Source organism: Anopheles merus, chromosome X (assembly GCF_017562075.2).
Source record: "Anopheles merus strain MAF chromosome X, AmerM5.1, whole genome shotgun sequence".
Classification (NCBI taxonomy): Eukaryota; Metazoa; Arthropoda; class Insecta; order Diptera; family Culicidae; genus Anopheles; species Anopheles merus.
Window position 1 is genome coordinate 4,916,866 of NC_054081.1, and position 23,778 is coordinate 4,940,643.

The 23,778-nt window shown below is 46.4% G+C and overlaps 4 protein-coding genes across 6 annotated transcripts in view; 1 reads left to right on the plus strand and 3 right to left on the minus strand.

Moving 5' to 3' along the window:
• Nucleotides 1–6,058, minus strand: part of LOC121589491 (alpha-protein kinase 1-like) — a 51,194-nt gene extending 45,136 nt beyond the window's left edge. Inside the window, exons 1-2 of the mRNA XM_041908439.1 lie at nucleotides 5,968–6,058; nucleotides 2,321–2,942 (exon numbers count right to left, since the gene is read on the minus strand). Coding sequence (XP_041764373.1) covers nucleotides 2,321–2,404 — 84 coding nt within the window. The 5' untranslated portion in view covers nucleotides 2,405–2,942; nucleotides 5,968–6,058. The remainder of the gene's footprint in view (nucleotides 1–2,320; nucleotides 2,943–5,967) is intronic.
• A 10,222-nt stretch (nucleotides 6,059–16,280) lies between these two features.
• Nucleotides 16,281–19,422, plus strand: LOC121591958 (myosin heavy chain, striated muscle-like). 2 transcript variants are annotated; one of them, XM_041913090.1, is made up of 7 exons: nucleotides 16,281–17,374; nucleotides 17,453–17,665; nucleotides 17,931–18,050; nucleotides 18,140–18,391; nucleotides 18,461–18,603; nucleotides 18,678–19,098; nucleotides 19,172–19,422. In XM_041913090.1, the coding sequence occupies exons 1-7, from the start codon at nucleotides 17,243–17,245 to the stop codon at nucleotides 19,235–19,237; spliced, it is 1,347 nt and encodes a 448-aa protein (XP_041769024.1). In that variant the 5' UTR covers nucleotides 16,281–17,242; the 3' UTR covers nucleotides 19,238–19,422. The 2 variants fall into 2 exon arrangements, with proteins under 2 accessions (XP_041769024.1, XP_041769030.1); XM_041913096.1 differs by lacking the exon at nucleotides 17,931–18,050 and having other exon boundaries at nucleotides 16,292–17,374; nucleotides 18,176–18,391.
• A 26-nt stretch (nucleotides 19,423–19,448) lies between these two features.
• Nucleotides 19,449–22,825, minus strand: LOC121591950 (cytochrome P450 315a1, mitochondrial). Its single transcript, XM_041913079.1, has 8 exons — nucleotides 22,464–22,825; nucleotides 22,089–22,295; nucleotides 21,820–22,004; nucleotides 20,886–21,095; nucleotides 20,659–20,792; nucleotides 20,369–20,584; nucleotides 20,094–20,306; nucleotides 19,449–20,015 (listed from the first exon to the last, which is right to left on the minus strand). Exons 1-8 carry the CDS (start codon nucleotides 22,640–22,642, stop codon nucleotides 19,854–19,856), a joined length of 1,506 nt encoding a protein of 501 aa, XP_041769013.1. The 5' UTR covers nucleotides 22,643–22,825; the 3' UTR covers nucleotides 19,449–19,853.
• Nucleotides 22,826–23,204: 379 nt separating this feature from the next.
• LOC121591973 (transmembrane protein 120 homolog) overlaps nucleotides 23,205–23,778 on the minus strand; it is a 4,572-nt gene continuing 3,998 nt past the window's right edge. For both annotated transcript variants that reach the window (XM_041913118.1, XM_041913108.1), the window contains 2 exons: nucleotides 23,607–23,759; nucleotides 23,205–23,522 (listed from right to left, as the gene is read on the minus strand). In XM_041913118.1, the coding sequence (XP_041769052.1) occupies nucleotides 23,445–23,522; nucleotides 23,607–23,759 (231 nt within the window). In that variant the 3' untranslated portion in view covers nucleotides 23,205–23,444. The remainder of the gene's footprint in view (nucleotides 23,523–23,606; nucleotides 23,760–23,778) is intronic.

Below are 23,778 nucleotides of genomic sequence, written 5' to 3' on the forward strand. Positions count from 1 at the left end.
TCATCCGCGAAATAAAACAAACCCGTCCGTCTAACGACAGCTAGGAGCTGGTTATCTGCATCTAGCGGAGTTCGTCGGGCATTGCCTGTTAGTGAAAATGACACAGGGTCGATACATGATACGCTGGTGTAAATACGACTAACTCACAGCGTTCATTTTTAATTAATTCATGAATGTATTGCTGATGGTTTTAATCGGAAGGGCTATTAATTCACTTCAAGTTGTTATCATATTGGTGCCGTGAATATACGTATACTTCAGGGCTGATCATAAACGTGGGTGAACCTAGAGTAATTCGTAGTAGATACTGAAATTCGGACATTTTTCTGCTGTAAATCAAAACTGATTACAAATGCGTTTATGTTCTTTGGAAATCCAATTGTTAGAAGTTCTGAGATCCAGTGGTAGGCACACGCTGACGTACGCGGAATCGAAATAAAATCAAACAGTTTACGAGTAAAGCAATCTTGTTCTCAGTAACTGTTCATAGCTGGATGGCAATGCGATATTATCCATTGACAAAAAACACACATATTCGATTGGTTTCTGCGTTTTCCGAGACGCGAGAACCGAACCAATCAAAACACCAACTTTAAGTTATCAAATTCCGCGCAACAAATGCATACCAAATAGCTGCAGCGAATGGATTCCGAAATAATGCCAGAATGGCAGCAATGGGAGAATTCATTAGCCATCGATTCCGTCGAAGAATCCCCATGCCAGCGCCATTCCGGTACGCGTGCCATTGCCGTCAGTGCGTCAACTTCCGTACGAATCTCCGAACGCATGTAATTTCTATCTCGCTTGGAGCTCGTAAATTGCTCTGTACAGTAGAGCACGGCTAGCGTAAGTGTGACTGTTTTTTGAACAACAGATGAGTCACTTTCTGGCGCACTTTGTTGGATTGATGGACTATATCCTTTTTTTAATTTCCATCGAATACCGTACTTCGCGAATAGTATGTTATTGTGCTATAATAAACGTTCTTGTATTGATATTCAAGTAGTTCATTGCAATAACATTGAGTTCAGATCATATAACATCAACTCCTGAATCGCCCTCTAAATAAACTCACATGATTTTTGATATCTGAACCGTTGGATACATATTGGAGTTAGGATACATATTGGAAGGTAAAGAATTGTGTCAAAATTGGAATGTCTTGGAATTGTGTCATAACTTGGAAGATCTTATTGCAAACGTATCGCAACCAATTTCTTATCTCGGTTTAATTGTTGGCAATGAATGGGATTGGATCTTAGCATCTTCTTCTTCTATTTGGCGTAACGTCCTGCGCGGACATGCCGGCCTATACAGGCTTTCGAGACTTAATTCAATAACACGCAGCCAGATAGTCAATCCTTGGATCTTAACAATCAACAACAAATTCGCTGATTTGTCGCTGGCTGTCTTCTAGTTAGCTGAAGGATCTAGTTACTTTAGAAGATAATGATGAGGAACCAATGATCAGAGTATCAAGTTATGAAGTTCTCTTGATAGATTCCTTCAATTGGTTTTCTTCAAAATAAACAACACGATGTTTGCTGTATCGAAGGAATCTGAAATATTGGAACACATAATTCATTACAGGGTTTTCCAGGGGTTCTCATAGTTGTGGGACACTTCCTTGACTCTTTCTTATGCGAAATGAACTTCATATGATGGAAATTGGACTCTATGGCACCTTTTTTGGACAGCTCTTATTGGAAATTCCTATTGGATTTGTCCAACAAGGGTGCTATAGAGTCCAATTCACCTTACATTAAGTTCATTTCACGTAAGAAGCAGTCAATAAAGTGTCCCACAGCTATGAGAACTCCTGGAAAACCCTGTATGTTCATGTTCATAATTGCTTGACAGGGTTTTTTGGAGCTCTTGAGACATAATATGGGGAGTTATTGGGATTTATTGGGATATCTTGGGTTATTGAAAGTAGACTCGCTACTCAATCTTTTTAAGAAGATTTAATGCAGCGCTATCGTCCGGTGCAAGCGTTGAAGAAGTCTTTGCTGAGGGATTATCTTCAAGATCCAAGAAGACCTTTTGGTTCAGTGAATCTATAAGATCTAAAATCCCTACAATCCCCTACCGAAGCCTTCCAACTGTTTTCACTGCTGAACCCATTGTTTGAAGTCTTGATGACCCAACCCTTTCTATGCTTGCTGGAAGAACTTGAAGACTCAAACTGTAAACCTCCAGCGCTGTTCATATCCAAACACCTACATCTCTAGACCTCAACTGTCATAAGCATTGGAGATACCTTACGAAACCCCCCGCCCGTCCGAGGTTCAGTGCTCGAAGATACTACGAAGATACTAACCTTGTACACGTACTGGTCGAACATGTTGATGTCGAACTCGCTGCTGCCAGCACCGATCGGTGCCGTGTTGTAGCTAGTTTCCATGGCTCCACGCTCCACGCCACTCTCCGCCACCGCACCGTAGTATTTCCGTGCTCCCTCCACTACTGACCAACGACCAACTGCCACGCACACGCACGCACGCAGGACACAGGAAATACGCACTGGGGTACGCGCGCACTCACACACACACAGCCACAGACACTTCCGCTCACATGTGTGAGAGCACTGTTGACTTGCTGGAACCGCCCGCCTCGGGACTTGGCACACTACAATCGCACTAAGTCAAACGCACCGGCACACACGCCGAACACACAGAGCGCGCGCAACGCCCGCGCACACTCGCAAAAAAGCCACACACTCGCACACTACTGCCGCTGGTGAGTGCGCAGCAAGCGAATTAAGCCCGTGTGTCTCGCTATTGTTAATTTGTACTTCTCCTTCTCTGATTGATAGATTTGTGCTGCTTCTCTGGCTGTTTTCTTTTCGCTGCTGTCGCCCGTAACGACGACTTTAGCTGCTGCCTGGCACGGGACGGGTTTCTTGCTTTCTTCACGCACACGTGCGAATTACGTTACACTGGCTGTAAAGCAACAATAGATAGGAACGGGGTTCGATTATTATTTCGACTTCTCAAACCTTAGCTGGAGGCTGCTTTTTCCCTGTTTAATGAATAGCACTCTGTTCCCTAAGCAGTGATCCCAAAATTCAATCCAAACGTAAAGAACAGAAACAGAAAAATCATTTTAAATCATGCATTCGTTTAAATCGATCGTGGTTTTTTCTCCTCCTTCTTCCTCTCTCTTTCATTCCATCTCTCTTTCTCTCTTCGATTCCCCTTCTCTCTCTCCTTGCTCTGGTGTGCTCCTTTCGTCAATCTTTTCCTATCCATCAAACATTCATCTCTTAACCGGTTTTATTTGTTTTCTTTGCCTCTTGTTTTCCCCCGTTTCTGCTCTCCTGTTTTATCTCCCCCTTTCCACCCTGCGCACTCACTACCTCTGTCTTACCTTTGCTTCGCCCCCTTTCCCCCCCACTGTCTGGCCTGTAACCAATTTTTCTATTGCACTCTTCGCCTTATTTTGTGTTTAGTGTTTACTATTTATTGCTTTTTGCTCCAAGGCATCCCTCTCTCTCTTTTGCGAGCTCTTTCTCGCTCCAATTCCTCCTGCTTCGACACATAAACAAACTCAATCTCACAGCTCATTATTTGCTCCCTCTCTCGTGCCCCCTTTTCCTTCTTCGCCTTTCATACACACAACCCAGCCGTCCCAAAAGGTAACGAAAGGAATTCTATGCTTCATCATTCATCTTTTCATCCCCTCTTCCCTCCCTCCCCCCTCCCCCAACCCAACTGATTTCAATTTTTTCTTCTTTCCATCACTCATTTTCATCTGTTTTGCTCACTTTTTTCTTCCCCCTGCTCTTCTTCTTCTTCTTATTCCTCTTCCTAAAACTATTTCTTTTCTATCTATCTTTCTTTCTTTTTTGTTTGTTCTCTCTTTCCTTTACTGTCCCAAACTACACCTCTTCTTTGACATTTGACATCCTTTTTTGATAATTTTTTTAATGACATTTTTAGGACATGTTGGTGGTCGTCGTCTTGCGTATATAGCTGCTGATGGTGGTACTGGTGGTGGTGGTGGTGGTAGTGGTTGCTGTCGTTGTTGCAATGTTTAGCACGAACACGCAGGCGGAACACTGTTGCGTTCTGAGGTGCGTATGCATGTTTTGATTGTTGTTTGATTGTGTCTCCAGGTTCTGTTCTTCTTCTGTACCGTGCGCTCTCTCTCTCTCTGTGTCCTTTCGGCTTGTTTTTTTTTTGTATTTCCTATGCACTCTCCTCCTTCCTTCTCTCCTCTCTCCTTTTAGTCAGTTTTTTTTTAAATATTTTTTATGTATTTTTCTTTTTGTCGGGCCAGGCACCAACCAAAAAGATAAAAACAAGTGTCATAAAACGGTGTCATAAAACGCACACCAATAGAAATCAAATCAGCGAAAACACAGCCACAGCGGCCGCGTATAAACGCTCGCCCTGCAGTCCCACCAAAAAGGTAGAACAGTTTGTCGTTGAGCAGTATTGAAGGCGAAAGAAAAATCCTCTTCTCGTTTCGCATTGTTTGTACAGAGTGTTTTCGTGCCTACGTCAAAGCACAAATAAAGTGAAGCCGAAAAAAAAACTGCCGACCTGCGTTTAAAGCCTAAGCTGTTTTAACAATCTGGGCTTGTGGTCGGGATCGGCAGTGTGTAGGATAACATAAAATACGATCAAACTGATCTACCTGCTCATCGATCACGCGGGCGATCGTTATTTCGAGCGGAGTTATTGATATTAGACGCTGATACAAAGAGAAAAGGAGAGAGAGAGAGAGATATCGAACGATCGAGAGCGACAGGATAACGGCTTGCGAGCATTGTACTTGGAGTGTTTCTGTTTCGTGTGGTGAACAGGAGAGGCCGACGTACGGAGATTGAAGTTTGATTGTAGTCACTGGCGGTTGATCCAATACAGCGGAAGCTGCACGCGCGCACTCAACAACAACACCGACACACTCACGCACGCACACACACACACACGGACACGCACGGCAGTTGCAGTGCTACGAGCAGTGGTAGCTCTGTTTTGTTTACCGCGCAGCCCTGAATAAGGACGTTAGAGCCGCGTTGACTCAGGCTGCAGATATTTTGTCGCCTGGGGGCCTTTGGCCCCGGGGATTGATCTTGATCGGCGATTTGCGGCAGAATGGACGCTTTTAGTTTTTTGTTTGTTTATCTAATACATCACACACAAACACACACAAAGTCACTCGCACACGCACTTGCTTTGTGAATCGTAAGTTGTTTCATTTGTTATTATGTTTTCAAAATTAAAATGCACACAAAATGGGTTCTTAAAAACGATTCAAATTTAACCGCCACTGCGCTCCTTCAAACACTCCTTTGCTGTGCCAACCAGTTGCGTGCGGATGTGTGTTTGTGTGTATGTCGGCCTGTTCGCTTTGCGCCACCAGCTCAGTCACTCGGTCTTGCTGCGGGCAGCCCCCGCGTGTTATGTCATAATCACAAAGTTTAAGAGAGAGAAGAAAAAACCAAAACAAAACACACAAATCGACGCAACCGTTGGGCCAGGACTGGGGCACTTTCTCGCGCGAAAGGAAACGGTTTTTTGATTGAGCTTCACACTTGCTGTTCTGCCCTGCTCCCGTCCACTAGAGTCCTGTGCACAATGGAAACCTTTTCAAACTGCGCCCAACAGTCAGCGCCAATAGTTTGAACAACATCAACCACAACGGCACAACCAGAGCACAGGGGACAACAATTTTTCGACCTCAATTTTGAACACGCGCTCCTGCCATCCCCACCAACTTTCGTCTCGTGCGCGAAAGGTAAACAAAAACAAACACAAAAACACTAGTAGAAGGGCAGAAGGGGTGGGGGGTGTTGTTGGGGGGGGGGGGGCACGTGCTTTCGTTCTCGCGGAGCCTTTTCGGCGCCCAGTCGGATCCCCCCGCCGACGACGACGACGAGCACTACGTAGTTTTCACGCCAAAAACGCTCGCCAGCCCTGCCGTTAAGTGTTTGGCGGTGACGACAGCGGACGTACCCACCAGCTCGCTTAGTAGACAGCCGTATGCTCCCATGGATGCTGACCGAATGAAGGAAGGAAGCAAAAAGTTTCGATTTCTTCACACCGAAACCCGAGGGCCCCGAGTCAAAGTCGAAACCGCTCTCGCGCTTCGAACGCGCATCGGGGGGGGGGGGGACCGAGGGGGTGCAGAGTGGCGGTGGTGGTGGTGCTTTGAGTGCGCCTGTGTGCGTAGTGTGTGACGTGCGCGTGCGGCAAGGAGGGTCGCGGGCAAAGGCGCAAAAGGGAAGGACGCAATGCAACACAAACACACTTGCACGAGAGCACGCTGTTTGGGAGGAAAATAGCACTACACACAAGCTGAGCAAACTCTCCTTCTCTCTCTCTCTCTCTCTCTCTCTCTCTCTCTCTCTCACTCTTTCTCTCGCTTGCACGCTCTTACTCTTCCAACACACACACGCGCGCACTCGCAAGACGTGCTCGCTGTCTCTTTCGCTTAAGGGCCCGTGCGCTCTTTGATTGAGTTTCTCAGAACACCAACACCCGTGCAGCCACACGCATACCCACACGCGCGCTACCGTCGGTACACAGTGCGCGCGCTTTCTCACATACACTTGACGTTTGCTTCGCTGTGTGTGCGGCGCGCTCGGGGTTTTACTGTTCTTACGGGGGGGCCCGTTTCGTCAGCGAGCGGGGAACAGTATTGTGTGCTGCCGTTTTACGCCGCTGTCAGCTTACGCTGGGAGTTGTCAACTGTTGAGCAAATCTTTCAAAATCAATGGCTACGAAAAATGAACCTTTATTATACAATCTTTTTTCAATACAATGCAATACAATACAATACAAATAAAACATTACCAATAAATTTGAAGCTCTTTCAATGACCCAATAATCTTAATCCAATCAGAAAAATGGTTTAACCATTAAATGGTGGTTTTAGTTGAGCTATTTTATACTATTTAAATTACATTGGGAAATCCTCCAGAGGATACAACTTGTATTTTTGTATTGTTACTGCAGGAATTTTAACAGTTTTCAACTGATTTTTTTTAAATTGGATCAAATTTTCGTTTATTCTTAATGATCGTTTGAAACATAACATTTAAACTTTAAATTTACGAGGATTTTATCTACAACAAAATAACCCCAACCTTGCTTGGAATTCTTGGCTCAGCGACTTCACCATCTCGGTGGCTTGTTTATTTATGTTTAGCAGAATTTTATTGATGTGATCCGTTAAGCAGCCAAAAAGGGCAGCAATAAATGTTAAATTGAATAGACACCTCTCGAGAAGGATAACTTTTTATCTTCAAAAGCAACAAAAAAAAAAACATTAGCAAAGATCGCACGGTAGTGTGGATGCGATGCTTCTGTCCTCGTTTCGCTGCACCGGGCCGAAAGAGAGGAGAGAAAAACATTTCGCCCCGATTGGTACCCCAAAATCGGTCAAACCGGTATTCTGGCCGCTCCGTTAGAGAGAACAACTGTGTGGGTGAGGGTTTGCGGGAAGGTGAGCGTTAGAAGGGAGGAAAAAAAAAAGTTAGTGAAAAAATAATCATGGAAAAAAAAACCTCCAGGAAAACAACAAACAACAAACACACGATCATACGGTGTTGCCTCAGCATTTGCGTTTCGGGTTTTTGCGAAGGATTTCTGTTCCCAAGACTCGCTGCTATGTGCGCGATAGATGTATACACAGTTGCGAAGTATACGCACACACACACACACACACACACACACACACACACACACACTTGCGCATGTATGTATTCAGCTGAGCTGGTGCGTAATGCTTCACTTCCATCTCCAAAGTGTGGTGTGTAGTAAAATAGAAAGCACACGTGATTATGCAAACAACAGCACAATTATCAAACGCACCACTCACAAATGCAAACACACATACACACAGCAGCGTGTGTGTGTGTGTGTGTGTATGTGGTGATATGATCGAGATAGAAGAAGTGTGTGCTGGTATTTTCTTACATTTTGGTATATAAAGACGGTATCGAGCGAAGAGAGCGGCTTGTTTGCGGAGCGCATTTTCTCTCTCTCTCTCTCTTTCGCTCTATCTCTCTCACTCTCTCTATATACATATATATATCTCTCTCCTTCTTCTCCTCTGTCATCTTCGTTGATTGCACAGTTTGCATGGATTGGTAGCGTACACGGGGCTCTGACTGACTGGCTTGGTATTGCACCCGAAACAAATACATTCTTTCCCACACAGCCGTAACCCGGTCGCCCGCTCTCCGCTACCCAATATACTTGGAGACTTCCCCTCGGCCCGGCGGAAATGAGGGCGCTGGGGACGCGCTAGAGCGAGAGGGCGCACGTTTGGATACGAGGCCACAGCGGCACAAGAAGGAGCCGGCTGGTGGGGAGGGGCATTAAGGAAGCGTAGAAAAATCGTAACATAACCTAGAAATCAGCTATAACATGACACGAAATTTGCTCCCGCTATATTTCATATTCATAATGAACCGTTTGTTGTTATTGTTCGGCGTTTGCATTGTTGCCGAAGCTGTTTGCTTTGCGTTTTATTGCCCTACTGGGGGTTTTTTTGCCGCTCCCTCCCTCCGCACACTTCGGTTGTGCCTGGGTGTAGCAGCCCTGGAAGGAGGAAAACAAAAGGGAAAACCGGTGGGCTGGGGAAGGGGTGGACAGGGGGAAGGATTTATTTCGAATGGGAAATAAAAATAATGGCAATTAGCTACAATTGAACATCTGTCATACGATGGACGTTCTTTGTGTTAAAAATAGCTTTTTTCAGCAGGAAGAAAAAAGTTGCAAAAATAAGTAAAACAACTACAAAAACAGGCACAAAACATATGCAACGATGTGCATGTGAGTTGTTTATTTATGGCTTTAGTTTAAAAAAAAAGTAATAATTACAGCACATAAAAAACACGCATAAAACTAACCACAATCCTTACTTTCTTGCCCTACCCATCGCTCCCTTAAAATCGCTCGCACTTTAAAGACGGCAGGATTTTCCGACAGTTGAGAAACTTTAAACCCTTACCAACGGGTGGCACGGCGTGCACGAGACTCCTTGTTTTATTCGATCCATCCAACTTCAACTCCATCGAACGGTGGAACTCTGTTTGCCCATTTCACCCCTCCCACCACCCCACCCTCCTGCTGCTCCTCCTCCTTTTCCCCTTCCCCAGCAACTCACCATTCGCTCGTTTATTGCAATACAAGGAAAACCTGAATTGAATTATTCTGCTTTATGTTTCGTTTTTGTTGTGTTTGATTTCTTTCTTCTTTTGAGTCGTGTGTTTTTTGTTGTTGTGTTGTAGTGTTTTTTTTTTTTCTGCTGGTAGCTGATATTGTTGCTGTTCCTTCTCTCAATTACGATGGAATGTTTATGTGAACGATGCCTTAGATTGGTGGTTGTTTAAGGAAACGAGCAATGGTACCATCTAATTCAGTGGTGCGCAACCGAGTGGCCCTTCGCAATACATTTATACCAGTTTCTTAGTCTTCTATTAAAAAATACTTTAAATGCTCTATAACTACGGTTAAGCCTAACACAAAGAGCATTTGTTGCCATCAAATAGAAAATATTACTCCATCTCCAACTCCTGCTATTAGTTCAGTAATTACCTTACCGTTAGTAGTTTCTACTTCTTCTCTATTGTTTAGGGGACGAAGATCCGTTTGTAGTTAGTGGCACACAGTATCTAATTTATAAATTTCTAGTGTAAACTAGAAACAGTATCTTGTTTTTTTCTTATTTTATTGTTCTTGTTCCTCTTTTTCTTCTTGTTCTTCTTATTCAACATCTTTTTCTTCTTCTTCTTTCACTTATTGTTCTTCTTCTTTTTCTTTATATTTTTGTTACTATTTATGTTTCTTTTTAGTCTAGTTTTTCAAGTTCTGCATTTCTTCTTCTTCTTCTTCTTGTTCTTGTTCTTCACATTTCTTTTTGTCGTCTTCTTCTTGTTCTCGTCATTCGATTTTTTCTGTTTCTTCTTGTTCTGTATGTTTTTTTTTATCTTTTTTTTATTTTTTCTGGTTCCTTAGCACCTTAGTATTGTTTCTCATTTCACCATTTTTCTTCAAAATCTTTTTCTTCTTTACCTTTTGTACCGTTTCTAACCTGCTTTTTCATGTGCAATTTAATAGTTGGTGGGTCTGGAAATTGTTGTCAACGATCCATACAAAACGACAAGCCTCAGATTGCCATCTTAGATTATTTCGGCCTGAAAAATATGTAAACAAACGTCGCTTCTTGTCTGGCTCGATCAAGTTAGCTCACAAACGATTGAGTTTTTTTTTTTTGCCCAAACGTATATATTTTGTCTAGAAAAGGTATAAATAGGACTATTTGAATTGTTGTTTGAATATGTATTAAATGTATTATAATTCATTTTAAAAGAAAAAATACAAAAGTTTTGAAAACGAACAACAAAGTTATCGAAACAAAGCGTCCAAGTCCGCATCGAGCACGGGTTCACCATCCCTGACCTAATCTAAAAACCTTTCATGCTTTCCTCATTCCCCGTTACTAGCACGGGTTTCCTCGAAATCGTTGCCCCTCGCTCGCACGCTCTCCATCTCGCTCGCTCTCTCGCGCAGCCCCTTGGCCAACGATCGTACGAGCTGTCACATTATGTAGCATACACATCTGTCTATTTTCATCTATGATGACCGACACACCGACACAGAACCAACTATACATGCACAACATCTCACACACTGATACGCATGTACCTGTGTTAATGTTTCTGCATGCGAGTGTATGTGTGGGAGTGTGTTGGTATGCGTGTATGTATTTGGAAAGAGCAAGCGTGCAAGACACCGGCGCCTGGGAGGGATGAATTGCAAGACACATTCGCACACACACACACACACACACACCCAGATGAAGATCCCCCGCACTGAACTACCGCTTGTAAACGCGTGCGCGCGCGTTCACTCTTAGTGTACGGCTGCCTTGAACCGTGCCTCTCCTACACACACTCCACTCCACTCTCCCCACATTACTTCGCTCTGGTTCGTCGGTGTGTGCCATAAAAAAACCTCATATTCGTTAACGGTTACACCACTCCTACCCTGCATCAAATTTCCCCTATCTCAGCAACTGCCCCTTTCCCTTCTCCTCCCGCACCTGCATTACGAGTTTTTACATTTTCATTATAAATGTTTGGTTGTTTTTATTCCATCCCGCTCGTTAGCGTGCGTCTCGATTTCACTCGCTGGCAGGCGTTCGTCAGCTACTATTAAGCTGCTCGCAGGAACACGCCATGACAGCTACTAAATCCGCTTCCCCCGGTCCATGCCACTAGCCACTCGGTGACAACTTCAAGAACGAAACGCAACGGTACAAGAAGGGGGTGGGAGGGGGAGGGGAGGGAGGGTTGCTTATCTTCGCTTAAGCCATCACCATCAGCAGGATCATTTCGTTCATATTTCTGATTAAAAGTTTAATGAAACAAATTGAACTCCTCCCACGTGTAATCAAAACTGGTACGTTTGTATCTAGTGTGTTGTGTGTGTGTGTGGGTGTGTGTGGGTGTGTAGTCTACTGTCTTCCCAGCAGTACACCAATGCAAGCTGTTTAGAAAGTGGATTAAATGCTCGTTTTATGCAGGAGCGTGCTCGGTCTCGCTCGGCCACGGCACACACACCGAGCCGTGCACGAGTGCGAGGGAGAAAGCATCCGGAAAATGTTGGGACTGCGCCGCGGGAAGGGACGGGGCAGCATATACATGCGTACTGCTTGTACGAACATGCTGCCATACACAGCCATACATGATTCAAACACGCGTCCAATCACCCCCCCCACCCAACCCGCCCCTCTTTTTGGCACATGGATTTTTCCACCCCTTCCGAAGAAAGATACCAACAGCCACCAGAGAGGGAGAAAGAAAGAGAGATAGTGAAAGAGAGCGAGAGCGCATTCGTGCGCCTGTGTGCGTGTGAGAAAGCGTACAACGCACTCACTTAGTAACGAAATAAATTAATTCATGTCGAAACGCGCAACACAAACAATCGTCCCTGCTCGCTTCCTCCCGCTCGCTTTGATTCGTCACCATCCGTTCCCTCTCTGTCTCTCTCTCTCTAGCGTGCGCGCGCGCGCTCGTCAAACCCAGCCAACATTCCTGCCGCGTGCTGCCGCGCGCGCGTCATCATTTCGTCAGCAAGAGCGAGAGAGAGAGAGAGTAAGCATGGTTTATGGGGAACTACGATATCAAAACCACCGACCCCGTACACATGATAGAGCGAGAGCGCCGTCAGCACAGGGGGTGGCGGAAGGGACAGGGAACAGGGTGCTTCAGCTTGAAGGGGAACACTAACTCAAACCGAAAGTGAAATATCAAATAATCAACTTGAAAAACGGGAAAAGATAACACAATACGTAATGAACGGATTATTTCTACACATGTGCGGAGGGGCGATGGAGAGAGAGAGAGAGAGAGGGGGACGGCTGGAGGAAATGCGAAGGGCGGGCATGAGATTGAAGGGATGTGTAGGGATGAAGGTTTGATGTTGAGGCAGGGCGTGTGGTGTACGCGTGTGGGTAGGAAGGAGAGGAGATACAACGAGAGCATGAGCGATACGAAGTAAAAGACAGAGTGAGTGAGAGAGTGATATGTTTGCCTAACGTCAGATGAACACGATGAACACACACCGGCTATTAGCGCGCGCGAACTCGAGTTCTTCTCGAGCTGTGTGTGCGTGTGTGTGTGTGTGTGTGTGTGTGTGTGCATTCATCTAAAATAACGAAAAGTAATCCAACGCAATAAAAAGGGGGCCACACTATTGTTGGAGAAGCGTGTTGGAAAGTATTGAAATTCCTTCAGCTCCCGAAACCTCACTTGCGCCGAGCTAGATAAAAGCGGTGCAGTAATGCCGAGTGAATCATGTTTCATCGCAGTCGTTTATTGCCTTTTTGTTGTTGTTGTTGTTGGTTTTATTATCACTCTTAACAAGGTCTTAACAACAGAACATGTTGAAGAAAAAAATTTATGTTATTTTTTTAATTTAATTTAAAAAATACATTTGTATGTACAAAGTTTACATTAAAAGTTTAAATATATGTACACATTTTTTTTTATAAAACTTAAACAATTTGCTTTTTGGTTTTATTAATACAGTTTGAAGTATTTTTACAATATTTGCTTAAATGTATATTGCTATAAAAGACATTGAAGGCAAAATCCTCTGAAAAAAGTAATATAAAAAAATGAAGGCAAAGGCAAATTAAACAAAATACAAAGTAATGGGGAAAATAACATGAAAGGACCATTTTTAAATTAATTATAATTTTGTTAACCTGTACAGTACTTGAGATAAACATTATATATCAATGATATCATTTATTCAGTTGCTTCTTTTTTTGTTCATTTTAAAACAAGAAAAAGAAATCAAAGAAAATCCAACAACTGATGAACCAATAAACTATAAACCAATAGATAAAACATAATAGATAATATATTAAAACAATAATAGATAAAACATAAAATGGTAAAATTATAACCATAAAAACAAACAAACATGACAGTTTTGACATTTACATACACAAGAGCACACTCAACGGTTTCACTTAAACTACTTAAGCAAATTAAATTGGAAAAAAATATCATTCCGGATAAAATGTATAAAACACACCCCCTGCCTTAACCCCCGCCTTCCGCGCCCGTCCGTATCATTCCATCGCTTTCGAAAGGCAAACGCTGCGAACTTATCCCAAAGCGCTCGTCATTGAAGCAAACGTTCGGCTTTAATATTTATGCTTTTATTCAAACAATATCGAGTGGGAGCACGGAGCGGTGGGGGATGACGGGGGGGGGGGGGGAGGTAGTAACAGGGAATAATAAAACGAGATGTTGAAGAAAGAGAATATACAATATAGAGAAGAAGATAAAAAAAACCTCCAACAAAACAACAACAGGGGGAGGCGGGGAAGGGAAAGGGATGGCAGAAGCAAAGGCACCCCTCCTCCTACCCCTTTCTACTCCCCTCTCCCTTCCGCCTCTTCAGCCCCAACTCCGTCATTCCACTCCGTAATGTGAATGATAAACTCGTTTCCTATCAATTCTTGTGAAATTCAACGTATCAAATCATTTCAACGACAGTTTCCCTCCCTCCCCGCTCTACAACCCGACCACCGCACCGTCCCTCTTTCCCCCGCCTCATCATTCCCCCCTCTGCACTCGTCGGCACCCTCGCTCTCTCTCTCTCTCTCTCTCTCTCGCTCTCTCTCCCCCTCTACCATCAGGACACTCTTGAGATTTATGTTATTTTTAATGCTCTGTTTTCCTGTTTTATGTATCTTTGTTTTCAAGAATTTATGTCAGCTCTTCCACAATCTCCCTTCCCTCTCCCACATCCCCCAAACCAGCCCACTGCTCACCCTTTACCCGTGCATCGTTTGATGCTCTCTCTCTCTCGCTCTCTCCTTGCCTGCTGCGATTCGTTGCGTCTCGCTCGCACGCGTCGACCTTATGCTCAGCCAGTCCTGCCGTCTTATGAGAGTGTGTGTGTTTCTCTCTCTCTCTCTTTTCTTCTTTCTCTCTCTCTCTCTATCGCTCTCTTTCCATCTACATCATTCGTGCTTTAGATCATTGATAGCACAGAAATCAACGGCACATACACAACATCACAATCGAACACACACACAGTGGTGAGGGGGAGATCGCACGCAACATTGCTATACAGTAAGGCACACACACACACACACTCACACACCCATACCAGCAACTGGCTGGCCAAATATAGCGCACAAGGTGTACATAGCTCCGCGGTGTCGAGGACATCTCCAACGATACCAATCTGCTGTTCGCTCTGGCTGCGTGTGTGTGTGTGTGTGTGTGTGCGCGTTTACAATATGTGAGAGTGTGGTGCCGCTGCTTTCCGTGTGCATTGCCCGAGCTTGAGCAGGTTCGATTTCAACAGTACCAGCTTGTCGCACACATACGAACACACTGACACCCGTCTTCTATCAACATGCACAGACACACACACACACGCAAACGAAGGGCAAAGCTTGGGGAGGTGGAGGGGAGTGCTGTGTAACATAATATTTCCCACTGAAACTGGCGGCCCTACCTATGTACCCGGCCACGGCGTGTATAGTTACACACCAATACATAATTTAATAACACTCCACCCCTCTCCCTCTTCAAAACTTCCCCTTACCCACCCCCCCCCCCTCCCCCCGCATGTGAGAAAGAGAGCGCACAACTACTAGGCGATGTGAAGTAATCATAAATTCCTGAAAAATTGAATTATTTGTTATGTGTGCGAAATAATTCAATCTGCTTTCTAAAATGAAAAGCGAACTTCGGGAATTAAACGGAGCAAAACCCCGGAACACAGCAAAGCGTGCGAGGGGGAGGGTAACACGTAGTTTGAAGTTTGAAGAAAGAAAGAAAAAAAACCATAACGGCCTGACAGAACATACACCCGGAATTTTATTGGCGGGATGTGTCGAAGCCTGATTGCATCTATCCGTACACCACCAAACAAATGTTTGCCAAAACTAGTGCCCTAAAGATGTCCGGATTGGTTCCTGGAGGGAGTATCCAGGAAGTCCAGGAAAGGCCAGAATCGAACCAGAACCCTGCAGAAAGATCTCGCTCCAGATCGGTCACTTTAAACGGCAGCTTTAAGCTAGTCCGGGCCAGCTTTAAGACCGGGACTTTCGGAGATGGTGCAGCGAAGACGACGACTACGACGACGGCATCACGTTCGTTTTGGTTAATTAGATTACTACAGGATTTCAAACCTCTGGATGAAGTATCTCTTTCCCGTTGTCTTAAAGGCACATCTCATTCCTCGAGTTTGATTTTCCCGAGTCGTTCCACATTTAATGGAAGAGAGAAGATTTCTGATGTATCTATTTTTTTTGTTAGGAATATTCCGTCTAGAATGTCTTCAGGTCGGGCTAGTCCACGCAAAGTACTATCGCGTACAGTTACTGCTTTCCGCTATCCTTTATCCAATTGTCACGGTATTGTGCACTTAATAAGCATGCACTAACAAAGCACTCTCAATTAAACGACCGTGCGCGCGGAGGTTTTATGGGACCTTGCTGTAGTCATCCGTCTGCGTTTGCGGTTCGACATTTGACAGTCGTATTCTAGTCATATTCTAGATGTAGTTGCGTGATAGCCTGGATATGAGAGCTCATTCGTTTTACAACCGTACGCATCCGGCACTCCTGACATCAGCAAATCCTGAAACCATCCTGAAGACTTTCAACCGAGATCGGATTGTTTGTGCAGGTTTTTATTTGTTTTGGTTGTAAAAAATCATGATCTACAATAGATGCAGAAAAAAATAATTTATCTTTTATGAGTGGCTTTTGTTTTTTTTTTCTGAAGTACAATTTCACACAATGCAGCGGTGTAATACGTCCGCAACCTCTGAGTTTATTGTATTTATTAAAATTAGATCAACAAAGTCATTTCCGGCTGCTGTGCGGCATCACTCATCGCACTCGCACGCGGGTACTTTATTTATATAGCGCCATTAGCGCGACCAAAAACAAACTCCCATCCCGCACAACAACGGTGGCGGAGAGATCCACAACAATCGAAGTTCAATTTCCCGTTGGGTTCGGGGGAAATCCGGAAGCGAGCTCCGGGAAAGGGGGAAAACAATTTCAACGCGACGCGAGCAGTTCCGTTTTCCGCCTGGAAGGATGCTATTTGCCATCGTTTGTTGCAAAAATAGTGGCTAGTTAGTAGGCGCTATAAGGCGCCCTCTGGCGGGGGAGGGGGCATTCATGGGCCAGGATGTATTCGACGGGAAGCAATCGTAGGGTAATTTAATAGAGAGAGATGACTTCATGATTAATGTGCAATTTGATTAATGGTTTTAATTGCAGAGCTTCTTGGAAGTAGATCCAGCAGTGTTTATAACATAAACACTATCTGAGGTGCCAAGTTTGAAAGTCTTGCCATAAATTTAACGACTACTTTTTTATGGATTGTTCACATTTCTGCGGAGCAACAGTTGGAAGAAAAGCCCGGAAACACATGCTTCAAAATGAAGGACATGTACTTACAATATAATTTACACTCTTTAACTCACATTCTTAGTATACCTTTACTTACGAACGTACTGTTACATTATACTGACCCTTCCATTTGAATTCCACGTGCAATCTGAGTTCCAAAATAAACAACCCAAAGCTTTATAGCACCCTGACACTTGCGCACTGGCAACGCGAGCGTGTCCAGAAAATCGATATTTCAAACCCAGCTGTACCTAGGCGCACAACAACACAGGGTCGTTTTGTGTAGTGCCCGCGGTAGAACGCGGTATCGGCGCCAACAAGAATGGCCGAAACCATGGCCACCAGCACGGACGATACGGGCGAGGAGTCGACGAGGACCCAGTGCGACTGTTCCCAGCAGCAGCTGATCGAAGTCCGTGCCCAGCTGACGGCGCTCGAGCAGAGCAATGAAACGGTAAGACGGCGTGACGGTAAGGCACCACCACTAACTCAGCTGATCCGACGCACCTGCTGCATCATTGCAACCTTGCAGCTGCAGAAAAAGCTGGACGGGTACCGGAAGGACAACGAGAATCTGGTCATCAAGTACGCGTTCGTGGAGAAGAAGGTGCTCGACCTGAAGGCGCTGGTCGGCGACAAGGACTCGCAGCTCAAGCGGCACGAGCAGGAGGTGGCCAGCCTGCAGAAACAGATCGGCACGCTGAAGGCGGACAAGGCGAAGCTGCAGAAGAACATTGAGTCAAAGGTAATTGCTGGCGATTTTGGGTTGATGTTTGTGCTTGGACGTTTTTGGGGCGTGTAGAACGCTTTGCCGCGCGTGTGCGTGTGGGAATATCGTTGGACGCTAGGCTATAATAGCGCTTGCAAGCAGGCTCTAGGACCCCCTGTAGACGTTTCCCCGAGCGTAGGCTTGCTCTGAAGGATGCGCACCTGTGAAGATGATCAATCAAAGCCGCGCTCGCATGCTGGTTCTGTTTCTCTTTCCCCCGTTTGCTGACCGAATGTGCAAGCAACGCGACGTGGAGCGGCTCGGCAAAGAGCTGGAGGGTAGCCGCCATTACGCGTCCCAGATCGAGATGCGCTACAAGTACGGCAGCTGCCGGTTGCGCCGCGAGGCGGAGGATCGAATGGTAGTGTGCTGTGGGCGAAACGAGCGCCCCCGCGACAACAATCGAGCAATACCAGTGACAAAACTCATCCCACTTTTGCCCTTTCCAAGAAACTTGAGGCGGAAGTGCTAACGTTGCGTCAACAGTTATTGCAGCACGTGATCGCGGAGGAGACGCACCAGGCGAGCGAACAGGTGGCGGAGATGGAGCGCAAGGTGATGGAGCTGCAGGCGCGCGAGATCATGCTGAAGCACGCGAACGACGAGCAGGCGGGCAGGATCGGGACGCTCCAGCGGGCCAACCACGAGCTGCGGGACACGGTCGAGCGGCAGGAGAAGAAGCACACCAGCACGCTGCAAACGGTAGGATATCATGGGGTAGATGTCCGCTCTCAGTTTTTAGGCTTACCTACCTGTTCCCTTCCCCAACAGCTAAAGGAACTCGAAACGGAGCGGGATCACCTGCGGCAGCAGATGGGTCAGCTGCAGGAAAGCTTCCACCAGCAGCAGGCCGCGATAGCGGAGCTCCAGTCGAAGGTGGAGGCCGCCAGTGTCGCCGCCCAGGAGTCGTCCCGGTAAGCGAGGCATTGCAGCAAAGTCTCTATAAATCTTTAAAAACCCCAACAATGTGTACAAACCCTATTGCCAGCATGGAGCGGGCCGTCGCCGAGCAGCGGGCCGAGCTGGAGCAGCTCGCCGGCACGCTGGACGAGCAGCGCAAGGACCTGGAGGTGCTGGCGGCCCGCGAGCTCGAGCTGCTGGCCCTGAACAAAGATCTCAGCGAGGTGAACTGCCTGCTGCAGCAGGAAATAGCGACCCAGGAGTCGAAAACGATCGCGATCACGCTCGAGTACGGCAAGTTCGTGAGCATGTGCCAGGAGTACGACGCGCAGATCGTCAGCCTGGCCAACTCGCTCGCCGCCGAGCGGCAGCACCGGACGGAGGAGCGGCTGCTGATGGCGAAGCACATCGCCGACCGGACGCGCAAGCTCGAGCAGGCGGAAAGCTGCCTGCAGCAGACGCTCAACGAGCTCGAGGCGAACCGCAAAAAGTACTTCGCGCTGGTGAAGGTAAAGCCGACTCGGCACCTTAATAGTGCCTTAATTTGCAACCACTATTCTCTCGTTGTTCTCTCGTTTTCAGGACTTTAAGCGCGAGATGAAAAATGCCCACTGTGGCGTAGAGTCGAGCATGATGGGACAGCAGTAGAGGTGCAACGGCTTGGCGTACCTTTGCGCTACGGTGTGAGCCGCTTTTATTTACCGAACGCGATAACAGACGCTGCGAGAAGATGCTGCGAGGCAATAAACGCGGTGCAGCGCGTAAATTATGTATGTGTGTGTGTGTGTGTGCCCCGACAGGGCAGATAAGATTAAGGCAGATTGGTTGTTGGTATCACTTGTAGGCGGTTTTACTTTGCACGGTGTACGGTGTGTGTGCCCCGTTTGCAGTTTGGAAGACTTTAACTTATATTGTATGGTAATAATAATAATAAAAAAAGCATACAATCTAAACTAACAAATGCTTACTTATGGTATGGTAGGATTCGGTAGAAACAAAACAATTGGAACCGCTTTAAATGCAAAAAAAAAACAACAAAGCTACACACCGCGTGTGTACACTGAAGCGTGCGCCCTTCTTTACGTCTTGGCGCTAAGCGTGAGGTATATGCGTTGATGGGAGGTATTCGGTTTTCGGAAGCAAGCTGGAAGCTGCGGCTGTTATCACAAGCTTCCAGCGCAAACAGTATTGCCCAGCTGCCCTTAGCCGATTACACTAGCTTTCGAACCGGTTGTGTTGTGCACCCTGCACTAACAAAACCGCCCTAGTCTTGCACTTGTGCCACCGTCTGCCGCTCCGGTTGCGCGCTGCACGGTTTAAGGCACAGCTTGACAGGTACATTCGGTACGGTAATCATCTTCAGGATCGGTTTAATCACATCCTGCTGGTCCGCTTCGGCTAGCGTTAGTTCGAATTTGGTCAAAATCTAAAATTCACATAAAAAAGAACCATCAACTTGGGCTGCCCGTCTGTTTAGCGTCTAAATCATGTGCAGCCTGCTTACCATCGATAGTAGATAGTGCATCTGTAGCTGTGCAATCTTCTGCCCGATGCAGGACCGTGCACCGATTGCGAACGGCAGCGAGGCGGACGGTGTGCGGGCAGTGGACGACTCCGCCGCGTTGGTCCGTTGCCAGCGGTACGGGTTGAACGCTTCCGGCTCGGCAAAGAACCGCTCATCCCGACCGGCACTGTACAGCGAGAGAAGGACGAGCGTCTGCAAAGCAGAGAAATTATAAATTCGATCTCCAATTACGTCACGAATCAATGATCACTTACATCTTTGGGCAGTGCGTACTCCCCAAAGACGGACTCGTGCTCCACGAACCGCCCAATGAACGGGGCAATCGGATACAGGCGCAACGTTTCGCGCACCACACCCTTCACTGCGCCGCACTCCAGCGTGTTCGAGTCGAGCACGTCCTGCCGGACGGACTGCTGCAGGTTCGCATTGCTCGCCAGCAGGTACAGTGCCCAAACGGTAGCAAATGCGGTCTGCGGACAAAAAAAGAGGAAAGACATTTTAAAAAATAAATAAAACAGATTGAAGATAGACGCAGAGCACATACCGTATCGCCGGCGGCAATGATGAAATCGATAAAGATGCGCATCATCAGCGGCTTGTCGAGCTTCTGCATCATCAGATCGAGCAGGCCGTCCCGCGTCTGTGCGTTTGCTATTCCGAATTCGATGATAGCCGTTGCTGAAAAGAAACAAAAAGAAAATGTTAATTGATAAAATAGTAATGTCACAAAGTCTGAATTCTGGCGCTGCTGCTGCTCCAAACCGTGCTTACCGAGACGGATCGTTTCCGGTACCACCTTTTCAAACTGCTGCCAGGGTTGTACGTTCAGCCGGTCCGCGATCGCGGGCGGAATGTTCATCAGCTCCGAGCTGCAGCGGAAGATGTCGTACACGACGGCGGAAAACTGTTGCACCAGCCGACGGAACTCGGCCGACTGTTGGCATTCGGTGAAGGCTGAGCCAAGCATTACGCTGAGCACCACTGGAGTGTAAGGGAAATAAATAAAGACATTAGATGAGGTATAGATGGCACTACAAAGCTACCCCACACCATGGAAGCTCAGGAACTGGAGTAGGAACGGAGACATCGGTTTGGAGCTGGCAGAATTTACAATAAAATGTTCGAGACATCCATTTCAAACTAAAATCTGAACTAAAATGAAGTCATCGATGTGCTCCGGGACCAATTCCAGTACCAGAATTAAGATTGAAGTTGAGGTCTGGGTCAGAATTCATCTTCAATCTTAACGAAGAGCTGACCACCACTGGAGTGTAAGGGAAATAAATGAAGACATTAGATGATGTAAAGATGGCACTACAACTGGCAAAAGCTACCATACGGCATGGAAGCTCAAGGACTGGAGTAGGAACACATAGGTACATAGGTTTGGCGCTGGATTTAAGGATATCATTTGGAAGAAGATGATGGAGACATCCAGTTCAAACTAAATTCTGAGCTACAATGAAGTCATCGATGTGCTCCGGGACTAATTCCAGTACCAGAATTAAGAATGAAAATGATGTCTGGGTCAGAATTCATGCTCTTGTCTTTGTTGGAAAAGTCTGGGATGGAATAGATGTCAGCAATTTAGTATGAGTTCAATGATCAGAGTCAGAATTCAGGATATTAGGACCTATTTTCATCTTCGTGCCTGACATCTGTGAGGCATTGCATTATTAGAGACTGCATTCTTGCAGCAACCAACCTTCAACGGACCACTGGTAGAGGAACGCCTCAATCCCCTCGAAGGCAGCGACACTATCGCAAGTTTGCTGCATATGACCAACCGTAGCCTCGCACGTTCCCCGTATCGGTTCCTCCATCCAGTGGAAGTCTTTCAGCATCGGTTTGTTAAAGATCTGGCGCGACTGCAACCACTCCTTCCCGTCCCTGTTGGGGAAGGAACAAGCACACAAACAGGTAGATGTGTAAGCACGCTATCAGCGGCACTAACGACCGTGCCCCAAAACGTACATGAAAAACAGGCCCCGCTGGTAGTCGTGCTTCTTGTTGAAGTACGTCCACGACTCGGGCAGCGGATGGCGCGGGTACGCACCCTCCAGCTGGAACGTTTTGCGCATCAGGCTCGGGTCGCGCACGAACACCGCGTTCTGCGTGCCAATCTGCAACCGCACCAGGTCGCCGTACTGCTCGTGGTACTTTGAAATCCTCAAATGCAGCCTAAGTGTAACGACGGAAAGAGAATAAACAAACAAAAAAAAATATGAAAATTTAAAAAAGTAACGTTTTAACGGCTCCTCCGAGTGAAAACGACACCCGATCAACCGAAAACTGCGCACCGAGGCGCACGGGAAGCGTGCAGTTTTAAGGGCAAACAAATGAGCTTACTCAGCTGGTTTCCCGAGCTGCATCACGTCGTTCAGCATGCCGAGCAACGGAATTCGGCGCGGGCCCGGCATTTCAGCGAACGGTTTGGCCCCGCGGCTCACACCGGCCACCCCAGCCCGCTGCTGCTGGCCACCGGTGCACCGGAAGCGGCTGCCCGTGCCGCGTAGCCGCTGTAACATTGGAAGCGTTAAAGACGTGGGAAAATCACACAGCACCAGCAGGGAAAACCAAAACAACGCACTCCGCTCCGCCCGAGCTTAATTAACTGAATGAGCACCGATAGACGTAGCCGGAGAGAGAGAGAGCGAGAGAGCACGGGCGGTAGAGAGTGAGAAAGAGACGATTATGCTTTTTATGCTGCGTTGCAGCACCCCTCCGCTTGACGTTTCCATGCTGGCCGTGCTGCGTCTGTCAAACGTCAGTTTGCCGCATTAAGACATGTGCGCATGTGTACCGTTGGCAAGGGATTTTTGAATTTTACGATACGTAGATACGTAGGCGTAAACGTCTTGCATAAAGCTATCCTTCTCAACCGTTTCGCTTTTTGCTGTGGCAACGATTTCGATCCAAAAGCGAGTTTTACGCAAAAAAAAGACTAAATGACTATGAAACTTGTCAAGCTAAATGCTCGTTGGTGTTCGTTCTATGGGATCTTTCGGCATTAATGTATGCTATCTTAGTACATTATTCATATTATTACGTCCCTAATATACACTTTTTTAACTTCCATCACTACAGTTGTTAGGTTTTGTAATAGCGCGCTAACGCGATTTATTTAATATTCTCTTCGATAAATTAACATAAATGAAGCAACCAACAGATTTGTCCCCTTTAATGCGCTCGCTTTCTATCGGTCTCTGTTTTCTTTCCCCCCTATCTTGGCTATGTATACATATATATATATCCCTTGCTGGTTGCTGACAAATTTGGTACCTAACAAAAAAAAAAAAAGAAAAGGAAAGGAAAAACAAATGCGCGATTTCACTTCGTCTTTTCCGACTCTACTGCAGTGGGTTCGCCCTTGGCCGTTGCAGCTTCAGCGCCTTCGTTCGTCGGTTGCTGGAAAGAAAGCGGAACCATTAGGGCACAGCGGAAAGCAGGGAAGTAGCACAAGGGATTAGGCAAACGTTTCTTTTTCTTTACCCGTACGGTGGTCTTTTGTCGTTTCGATGCGATCAGGCTCATCAGCCGGTATCGGTTCTCGGTGCGCTCCGTTTGCTTCTGCAAGATGACCATCAGCGTGGTGAAGCTGTTGCCCACGAACAGAATGAGGAACAGAATGCTCAGCACCGGTATCTGTGTCGGGACGGGAAAG